The 11558-nt window shown below is 34.7% G+C and overlaps 1 protein-coding gene across 1 annotated transcript; it reads right to left on the bottom strand.

Annotated features, from left to right (window-relative positions):
* Positions 1-535: 535 nt before the first annotated feature.
* LOC107738142 (transmembrane protease serine 9-like) lies at positions 536-7947 on the bottom strand. Its single transcript, XM_016549848.1, has 10 exons — positions 7900-7947; positions 7013-7033; positions 6745-6907; positions 6376-6647; positions 6135-6283; positions 4740-5019; positions 3210-3381; positions 2870-3126; positions 2671-2768; positions 536-1455 (listed from the first exon to the last, which is right to left on the bottom strand). The coding sequence occupies exons 1-10, from the start codon at positions 7904-7906 to the stop codon at positions 1084-1086; spliced, it is 1791 nt and encodes a 596-aa protein (XP_016405334.1). The 5' UTR covers positions 7907-7947; the 3' UTR covers positions 536-1083.
* Positions 7948-11558: the final 3611 nt, after the last annotated feature.

Consider the following 11558-nt stretch of genomic DNA (forward strand, 5'->3'; position numbering starts at 1 on the left):
CATAGCCATTACCCATTATGATTATTTATAATATAAAATGAGAAATAATATTTTATTCAGCCATTTGTTATTATTTTTAATGAGTATGTGAAAACTATTATAATGAAATAGTCTGAAAGTATAACGTTTAAAAACAGTTAAAGAAATAAAGTGACATTTGGGATCTTCAAGGAAGGTTGTTTCGTGAGATGTTTCAAGAAACTTTTTTTTTTCATCTCATGAGGAGATATAATCTGGTGGACAGCACATGCTGGTGTTTACAGCAGTGATTATGCAGAATCCAAGCCACATTCTTACCACATGCCTTCTTGGGGTCTTGCTCAAACCAATTGAGAAAAAAAAACACCAAATTGGTTTTTATTTCAACTCAATTTGTACTTTTAATCATCATTTTTTACAACAAAATATACACTTACTTTTCACAGTGTAAAAACAGTGTTGAAAAGAGTTACTTCATTCATAAGAAATCATATGATATCAACTTCTCATTAAAAACAGAAAAGAGATAAAAGATAAACAGACATGTAAAAAAAAAAATCTGAAAATAGTTTCACATTATGAAACACTCTTCCAAACATTGTGGCAAAAATCATTTTCTAAATAATAATAAAATGGATATATTCTATTCTTTAATATATCTAACTTACAGTAATGTCCTAAATGTGGTACAGCTTGAGGTACTTGTTAGTTAAGCTACGGTACAGTAAGTATTAGAACTGAACCACTCAAATGGGACATTTCCATAAAGTGCCAAGCTGAATAACAACTACATGCTGCATCTGCTACAGTGTAAATATACGTAAACCACCTGGTTACAAACATTAGCTATGCACTTGTTACTACCACTGTAAAGTCATACAGTGTAATTGTACAGTGTAAGAACAACAGGCAGCAGCTTCATGGTCTGAGATAACAATAGAGATATAATGTTCACATTTGTGTAGTAAAAATGAAGTATGTGCCCCACAAAAGCTTTTTATGTTGTATGATTATGTAATCGGTCATAGGAAGCACATTGAAGACATCTATTATGTGTCTGAATACTTACATACACATTCATAATTAATAAACCTACTCAAAAACTCAGCCTTGATGAAAGATTTTAAGAGCCGTAAGTGCAGGCAAGAGGACTGAAACGATCAAACAGATGGAAGAAGATGTTTGTGACCCACTAGGGGCACCCAGGGTTGAGTTGTTTGCTGCGCTTGTAGTTGAACTTGTGGAGTTTGTGGCTTTTGCAGGGAAGGAACCCACAACAGATGTCAGGAATGAGGCAAAGCTGGAGGTTTTAGTGAAGACCTGGACATCTTGAGCGTGAGCAGAGCGGGATGCGGTGCTGTTGCTGGAGCTTGTGTTTGAAATGCTAGTCTGTATGCTGCTATTCTGTATGGTCAAAACAGCAGCATGGATCCACGACTGACCCAGCTTACACATCAGCGGACCACCCTGATCACCCTGAGAGAGAAAGAGAGAAGTCTTTACTGAATGGTACAAAATCGTGATATTTGCCACTTTAAGTCTTTGCAGACAAATATCACACCATACCAGATAAACATCATTTTAATGAAAAGAGTTTTTGGTATATGGAAAATATCAGTGTTCTTATAATTGGACAAGAACGTACACTGCTGTTTAAAGGTTTACTTAAAGCCTTTATGTATAATGCATTATAAAGGGTTATTAAAGGGTGTAATGCATTATAATTATTCATAATGTGCGTTGTAATACGTTATATCTTCCACACCATACCAGATAAACATCATTTTAATGAAAAGAGTTTTTGGTATATGGAAAATATCAGTGTTCTTATAATTTGACAAGAACGTACACTGCTGTTTAAAGGTTTACTTAAAGCCTTTATGTATAATGCATTATAAAGGGTTATTAAAGGGTGTAATGCATTATACTTATTCATAATGTACGTTGTACATTATATCTTGTTGTAAATAACTACAACCAAAATTAAAATGCATAGTGTAACACTGAATTGATAAGTGTTATAATCTATTAACTGTGGCTACAATTATTCATGAGATTGTACAATGCATTGTAATGTGCATTACAAGGCATAATTAATGTACTTTTATAATGCATTATATATAAAGGCTTTAAGTAAAGTGTTACTGTTAAATGTTGAAAATATTCCCCAATTTGACTGTTTTGCTGTATTTTGATAAAAAAACAGGGGAAAAAATTCATAAAAATCTCCAAAAGTTTAAATGGTTGTATACATTATTTGAAAACACTTCACAATAAGCTTCCATTCATTGAAATTTGTTAATTGAGTAGGTATCATGAACAATTTTAGCGTTTATTAATGTTATCAATAAATAAACTCATTATCATTGTTAATTCATAGTTGTTCATAATGTATCAACTACATAATGTTCATTTATACAACCTGAAATGTACTAGTGGTATATATAGAAATGAACATTAACCTAGCTTGATAAATGCTGTAAAAGTATTGTTCATTTTAGTTCGTGTTACCTAATGCATTTACTAATAATAATGAATTAAACCTTATTGTAAACTGTAAATACAATTCCTTCCCAGAAGCCTCAGTTTACTGGTATTCAACCATTCCTTTTATTATCTGTAAGTACTTTTTTTTTTTTTTTACAAAAATAATGCAAAATGTTGGTTTGTTTTTAAACAGAATGAACTTGCCTCCTGTAAGTTCAAGGAACTCGTACAAATACTGTTGTTTGAGGATGAGTTCCCACAACTCACAACAGCGGTCTGGAACTCCTGAAGAGTTTGAATCACTATAAAAGGAAGGAAACAAATTCAAATTAAGTGGAAATGTGAAAAAAATGATGACAATTCCAACAGACTTATTTAGCATAGTGTCTTAAAGCGTTCACACCTCCTCCTGCTCCCGAGCCCCATCCTGCCGCCCAGCACTGAGTGTTAGCGCTGAAGGTATTGTCTCCCATGTCCACACATATAGGCTGAATGAAATTTGTGAGGTTTGGTGCGACGGCCAGCTGCAAGACTGCAACGTTGTCACCTGTACCGTTGCTGATTGTGAGATTGGCCACTTTTATAGAGACCTCATTAGGGTTGGAGCCGTTCTGATTCAGACGGCCCAGGATCACGGTCCAGTCAGAGGCATTGCTGGATCTGAACAAAAAAGAACTCTGGTGAATCAAATCATTTGGATTTCTCATCACATGTTTTTGTTTATGGTGTTTTAGTGGCATTACCTGGTAAAGCAGCTGGCAGAGCTCATGACAAAGCGTTCAGCAATCAGCGCTCCTCCACAAACGTGACTGCCGTTAAACTGCAGGCTGGCCATCCATGGCCAAACACCGGAAGAGGCGAGGGAGCTGTTTCCTCCAACGCGGGTGTTCAGTCTGGCGCTTCCACACACTACAGCTACAGTAACAAAGAGAAAGGGTGAATTTTATAAGTGAAATATTTAAAAATGTATTAAGTGAAATATTTCGTTTTCTTTCATACATTGAAACAAATGATTGTAATTAGCAGCAAATAGCACTGAATTAAATGTCAAATTTTAAAGTACAAAGACTGAAACAGTATTTTCTTGTAAAATGTACTTCAATAATCTGTCTTGTGTACAATTTCATTTTTACAGTTTTTTTTTTCTCCGTTACAGTTGATAGCTAAATACAGCTTGCAGCTTAAAGAGCAACTTAGTCTTAAAAAGCAACAATAAATAAATGAATGAATAAATAAAAATGAGTGCATTTGTTATGCTTAGGCTACACAGTTAGTCCATTAGCACAGAAAGCAGCGTAATGCATTGGGAGGCATATCACAGAACAGGCTTTCTGGCCATTGTTCGAATAGGCAGGACTTTCAAGTTCTGTTTCTGCTTTTACTGAAACTCATTATTGATTAGTTGACAGATAATGAGCTTGAGAACAAATAGGGCTTCAGATTACGAAAATGACTAGGGCTATTGAATACTCTTTTCAGGTCCAAGCCTCCACTCCAACTGAAGTGAGAATACAATTTATACAGCTGTTTATGAGCACTATTCATCAGCTTAAAGATACGCTTTTAAAAACTCATGGTGTATGCTACAGTCTTTTCACATTTTCAGTGTTACTTTTCTGTTTATTTGTGATTAATTGCAAAATTTACTAGCAATTTCGGAGTGAAAATGGTTTCTACTACATTCAGTAGTACTACAGCACACAGTGAGTGTATATTAGCACTGCTTGTTGTTAGCTTAAGGGAACTGATAGTGTGTTTGGACCCGGAAACAGTGATGTGTGACGTCAGACTTGACACGGCCCTAAAATAAAACGTTTAGAAGCCAAATTACTTTTTTAGTTGATAAATGAATAGCTCAAGTAAAATGCCTCATGATTCAGAGAGGAAGTCGATTAAGGGCTTTTAAAGATTTACTGAGTGATTGAGTGAGTCTGATTCAAGTCACATGTCTGATGGTTTTTTTCATGAATTACTTTGTCTGACTCTGTAAAAAGAAACAGATCATAAGATTCATTCATTTGTGTCCATTGTTGTGTTGTGGCAGGCTCTAACTGTTGCCAATTCTTGGTCGCATTTTGTCTGGAGTGCTTCGCTTCTTTCACCTTGATTGAAAATTACACGAATTTATAAATATGTGTTTACCAAAGTAAAAGCGCCATTTACAGTACTTTTTAAATCAAGTACACATTTAAGTCCTAGGACATGTAGCTAAATGGACAATGATGTGTATGCATGGTTTATTGGCAATCTTATTTGACTTGGTGGAATCTTACGTGCGACGGTTGTAGTTGTTGTAGTGGCGACAGTGGTTGTGGTAATGGCAGGCACAATATCACAGTTAATTGCCAGGTCACCGTCAGTGCCATTGGAGGTGAATGCAACAAAGCCTGGTTGGTTGGAGGTGATCTTCTCATTGATCCAGCTCTGGTACTTAGACACTCGGGCATACACACCAGGAAAGTCAGGTAAAGCACAATCTTTGCCGAAGCTCACAACTCCAGACTGGACCCAGAGCGAGCCCTGCTTGCTGACCATAGGACCACCAGAGTCACCCTGTAGGATGAAGAACGGGTTAGTGACATGCCACGTTAATATATAATATGAAGGATTAATGGGAATATTACATTCTTGTAATTGTTTGTTTAAAGCATCAACATTCCTGTTAGGAATAGTCTTTTTTTAGTGCTCTTGTGGAAACTAGCACTGTAAAAAATGACCGTGAATTTGACGGTAAAAGACTGTAAAAATGCTACAGTAAAAACCTGTTAAATGGTTAACGGTAAATTCCCCTACTATATACGGTGAAAAACTGTATATGACATTACATGTACTGGACATTAATTTTACGGTAGTATACCGTTTTTGGAAGTGAAAAATACCGTTTAATTTACAGTGAATAACCGTAAAGTAAAAAATGTATGTAAAAATAAATTAATACATTTTCCAGATAGTATTTTTATTATTTTCCTTTGGCTTTAGTAAACTGGAAATATAAAAGCCCATTATTTTGCCAACAACAAAAATCACACTTTTTTTTTTTTTTTACACATATAAATGGGTATTTTATGAAAATATATGGTTGTATTTATATTTTAGGAATGAGGAATCGTCATAACCTGTCCATCTGTAACCTTCTTTATTGTTCAGATGCCAGAATGGTGATAAGGTCATTTTTCAGTTATGAGTTAATTTCACCAATTATTTAATTGCAATTGAATGCAAGGATCCTCTTGTCTTTAAAAAGTTATAACAAAAATTTTTGTCTAAAAAGTTTAAAAGTTTACCTTCTCTTTAAAAGGTTATAAAACCCTTGGTCTCACTTTTCCTTCACTACAGAACAAATTTCAGGAAAATGTTACAAACTAGGACAAATAATACATAAAACAGACCCTTAAAAATATTTTGCACTAATGTATACTATATAATATACTGAGTTATTGACTGTGCAGGCAAGATCTCAAATACTTGAGTTTTGCAAGGAACCAGATAGTGTTTTGAAAATTACTCACTAGGTTGAATTCTAAGTTTAACTTTCATTTAATTTTTAAGTTTTTTTTTTACATTATTTACAGACACCCATTTTATATGATTTACTATTTCACACTGAAGAAAAATTTCAACCCATTAAAAGTATGAAATAACCAAAATGGATGTACAGGAGTTGTTACCTGACAGGAGTCTTTCAATCCTTCTAGTAGTCCGGCACATATCATGTTGTCTGTGATTGATGCAAAGTTTTTATTAAGACACTTGCACTGCCTGTTTCCAACAACAGGCACTTGCACTTCCTGTAGAGTTTGCGGTGAGGGCAGGGGAACTGCGAAAGACATTAAATGATCAAATATGGATCACACTGCAATAATACAGTATGTTGTGTATGATCAAGGTTAGTAAAACTAAAAAACTTACCGCCTGTCCTAATGTTTCCCCATCCGGTGACCCAGCTCACAGTGCGGCTGAAGAATGTACTGTTTGATGAAGCCAGACAGACTGGTCTGATATAGTCAGTAAATGTCACCGGTGAAGACAGATGCAGAAGAGCAACGTCATTGTCATTAGTACTGCTAATGTAGCCTGGATGCGTTATTATTTCAGAGACACTCCTGGACTGTTCGTTTGTATTTACTCCTTCCTGTGTCCGTCGGCCCAGGTACACAGTTAGGGCAGCGGATGAAGTAATTCTAGTAGGAGAACAAGTGTTAAGAATTCGCCACATATATTGAATGACAAGGTTTTGTTTTTTTCAAATAATTGCAAGGGCTGGTCTGTGATAGTTACTTGGCAAAGCAGTGAGCTGCAGTCAGAACCCATTCATTGCTGATGAGTGATCCACCACAGAAATGGCCACTGCTCGTGTGAAGGCTGGCCTGCCATGGCCAAGCACCAGCCAGTGCATCCTGTCCTCCAACTATCCTTGTGTTGAGAGGTGGTCTGCCACACACTGACAATGACAATAGCAAAGCAAACATGTTTAGACAAACCACTGCTCATAGCAACATTTTTTAATAGGATTTGGCTATTTAAAATATGTGGTGAAAAGCTATACCATCCAGTTGTGCGTCACATCCTACAAAACAAGAAACAAGTTCAGTTAACTAAAACTTCAGGGGGGAAACAAACAAAAAACCGTGTATGCAATATAAAATGTTTTTTCCATAAAAGAATGCAATAGTTATGTTAGTAAAAATGAAATTAGCTATACAATACAGGCTAAAGTTTGAAACAATTATGATTTTTTAAGGCTACATTTCACATACTCGGGCTCAGCAAGGCTACATTTATTTGATTAAAACACAGTATTATTGTGAAATATTATTACAATTTAAAAGAATAGTTTTCTATTTTAATATGATTTAAAAATGTATTTATTCCTGTGATGTGAATCTGAATTTTCAGCATCATTCCTCCAGTCTTCAGTGTCACATGATCCTTCAGAAATCATTCTAATATGCTGATTTACTGCTCAATGAACATTTCTTTTTATTATTATTAATGTTCAGAACAATTGTGCCATTCCAAAACAAAAATGCTGTTCCTTTATACTTTCTATACACTGACGAATCCTGAAATCCCTGTATCACGTTTCCCTCAAAAACTGTTTTCATCAATGATAATAATAAGAGCCATTATTAATAATTGACTATCAATAATAACTGAGACTCAAATCAGCATATTAGAATGATTTCTGAAGGACCATGTGACACTGAAGACTGGAGTAATGATGCTGAAATTTCAGTTTAAAATATATTACATTTTAAAATACATAGAAATTCAAAACAGTTCTTTTAAATTGTAGTAATATTTCGCAAAATATTGCTGTTTTTACTGTTATTTCAATGACTCCAAACTTTTGACTGGTACAGTATGTAGTATTATAGTTTATAAAAATGATTTTATAAACTTAAGTATTAATTATCCAATAAAAGAGCTTACCTCTCATTAGAAGAGCAACGGAAAATGCTACACTGAGTATATGGATCATCTTCCTCATCATCATCTCAGACAGCACAGCTCAGATACCTGCACCTGCTCTTAAATATCCCGGTTAACCCGTTTCCTACACACCCACACACTCTCTCAACACATTTTAAACAAAGCACGCCTCCGTCTCTCTCAGTCTGTAAGCTCTTTCAGTGTTCATTCGTCTTACTTATTGAGCAACCTGCATGTCTTAGTGAGATAAGTGACAGGCTGGTGACTCTAAATCATGCATAATTCTCACCTGTGCAAACTCTGAAATTTGTTAAAAATGTGTTAAAATAAGGTGTTTGTTTATAATTTTTTAACCTTTAGTGTAGATTGACTAAGGATGCTCGAGGTGCTTTTAGTGTTTCTGTCAGATTTTAAAACATGCAGCATCAGCAGCTCTATTCGTTGGTAAAACTGTGTTGCATGATATTCCTTGAATTCCTAACCTGATCTCAAGATAAAACGTAACTGTCAGGTGGAATTTTTGGTTGAATTTGGTTCATATGGAAACAAACATTTTTAGGACGAAAAAGCATGAAGGTTCATCCCTAGCCCTAAATCTAACAACACCAAATAATCGCCAAATCGTCAAAATGTAAAAAAAGTTAGGAGAATGTGTTGCAATTGCCTGAAAACCTGTAATTGTGTTCTTTTTATATTATAACCTATACTTTCAGTGAAACTGCAGAGATGAATTAGCTTAAAGTAAAATTTCAGTGACCTATATGTCAACCATAAAAGATCATTGAACTGTTACAGGAAAAATAAGTCGTTCCTCATTCTTCAGCAAAGGAAAATTCTTTTGTCTGCATGATCTAATTACAATAGTATTTTTTCCAACAAAAGCGTGAGTCACGTAGCCTACAGCGGACATCACCTGGCTCATAGCCGGAGGAAACAAGTTGCATGCTTCTGGTAAACCGAGCGAAAACCATAAATAGCCACAAGCTAATTTTCCTGTAATAAAGTAACCATTTACTAATATATTTTAGGCTACATTTTTATTTCATTTGGCATTCTTCAGCAAAGGAAAATTCTTTTGACTGCATGATCTAATTACAATAGTATTTTTTCCAACAAAAGCGTGAGTCACGTAGCCTACAGCGGACGTCACCTGGCTCATAGCCGGAGGAAACAAGTTGCATGCTTCTGGTAAACCGAGCGAAAACCATAAATAGCCACAAGCTAATTTTCCTGTAATAAAGTAACCATTTACTAATATATTTTAGGCTACATTTTTATTTCATTTGGCATTATTTGTTTAATATTTTTATTACAAACATAACTAAAAACACAGTTAAGGGCAGTTTGCCTAATGATTCCAGAAACGAATGGGGTGACAGTAGCTTCAGCATTCCCACCTAAATCTAAAAATGTATTTTCTCGTCTTTACTAATTAGCATATTTTCAATGGTCAGTCATGATTAAGAGTCATTTAGTTCAAATGATTAATGCTCACTACACTGTTGCTTAAGTAGAGCTTAGATTACTGCGAGAGCACAAGTTACATGCTGAATAATGATCAAGTGCAACATTACAACGATATAATGCTCATTGGCAGTATTATTCCAGATGTAAATAAAAACCCAGCTAAAGGTGTAAACCCATTGTGAGATGTTTTTAAATTACAATACTTTGCTTATGTAATACTTAATTAGCCAATGAATTAACGCAAGAAGGATGCATAAATTACTCAGATTTACTGTATCATGTGAACCCACATCAAACAAATGTTTCTGAGTATCAAGTCAAACTGGATTTTTCTGATCTCAAATTACATGATGTATGTTTGTTTTTCATTTGAATTGTTTGTTTGCAATGCAATTATGGAATGTAGTGTTTTTCAGACCTGCTCTTGAGCCTTTTACAGTGTCACCACATTGAATGATTGACTAAAGAAAGGGTGTTAGACAGTCAAAATGTTTGTTGGAGAATTGAGAAACATAAGTGTAGCTTTATTAATTCCAGTCATGAAATAAAAAAACAACAGATAACAGGTTTGTGTTCTTTCCTACACAAAAACCAAATAACAATTTTTGTACAGTACAGTATAATTCTCTCTCTTTTTGAACCAGTTGAACAAACACAGCTACTACAGTACATCTTAAGAACTAGTCTAACCAGCTAGCAGTTAGCCAAGATGTCTTTTTGGACCGAAATTAGACCAATCTACCTTTTTATGTAACTGACTTACAAAAAAATCAGCTTTAAGACCAAGGTTAGGAAAGAACCTCAAGCCAGGACTCAAACTCAGGTCATCCAATGTGTTTGCCCACAAGTCAATTTAAACCATACTATAAGAGCACTGCTCTCATCTGTATCATCTCCTAAACCAGGAAGCTTTAGTGATTAAATATAGTTTTAGAAACCTCCTTCAGTGTACAGTCCAGTGTAATCCAGTTTAGAGAGTTTGTCCTTTTGTGTCTATCGCAATTTTTAATGTGGAATTAAAAAAAATTTTTTTTATTGCTTTTGCAAATAATCATCAAATAAGTGATATCTCGCTGCACTCATTATGATGACCTTATAGTGAAAGTTTACAAGAAAAAACTAATGTTTTTTTTCTTAAAAATGTCACATTTAATTAAATCTGTTACTTGCCATTTCCTTGTAATTATTTGTGAAATCTACTAGCAATTTCTGAAAAAAGATTGTAGTAGTCACTCAAACCACACAAATGTTCACATTTTCATAAAATGTTCATAAAAACGTTTTGAACTGCTAGCTATGGACATTGTGGTGTCAAACACAATTAGGCATGATGCAGTACTGAGGCAAATTGCAGTTTATTTGAAAATTAATAAATTAAACAGATACTAAGAAGAAACTAAAATAGACATTATATGACCTAAAAACATAACATGAAACGAACCACTGTCCAAGACAAAATAATCAGTTTCAACATATACAAACATGAGGGCTATATGCACTTACTGGCAAAACAAAACACCTGCAAATCAGGGCAGGATTAGTGAAAAGAGACATGACAAGAACAAGACACACAAAAACTTCAAAATAAAAGCCATACTATATTCTTTTAAAGGGGTCATATGATGCGATTTCAATTTATCCTTTCTCTTTGAAGTGTTACAAGCTCTTGGTGCATAAAGAAGATCTGTAAAGTTGCAAAGACTAAAGTCTCAAATCCAAAGAGATATTCTTTATAAAAGTTAAGAGTCAACCACGCCTACCTAAAACGGCTCATTCTAACACGCCCCCACATACCTACGTCACTATGTGGGAAGCTTTGCATAACGCCGCCCAAATGTTCACGCAAAGAAAGAACGAAAGAGATCATCTGTGAAAATCCGATGCAAAGAAACAATGACAAAGAGAAAGAAGATGAAGTACAGAAGGAATTGAAGAAAGAGAGATGGTGTACGAAGAGAGGACAGCAAAGTGGAGGAGGAGAGACAGAGTGATTCAATTCATTCAAATCGGCCGTGTTATGAATCATGATGGATCTATTACTGCAACCCCATCCCCGTTTATGTCTGAAGAATCCTTTATATGTGTGGATTAATGAACTAACAATAACATCTTAACCTTAAAAGAACCATTTTTTTCTTAGTGTGAAAAACACTTCAATAAAAATTCAATTTCAATTTCGTTGTGAAAGCGAA

The sequence above is a fragment of the Sinocyclocheilus rhinocerous genome, unplaced genomic scaffold (assembly GCF_001515625.1).
Source record: "Sinocyclocheilus rhinocerous isolate Xijiao unplaced genomic scaffold, SAMN03320098_v1.1 scaffold461, whole genome shotgun sequence".
In the NCBI taxonomy this organism is placed as follows: domain Eukaryota; kingdom Metazoa; phylum Chordata; class Actinopteri; order Cypriniformes; family Cyprinidae; genus Sinocyclocheilus; species Sinocyclocheilus rhinocerous.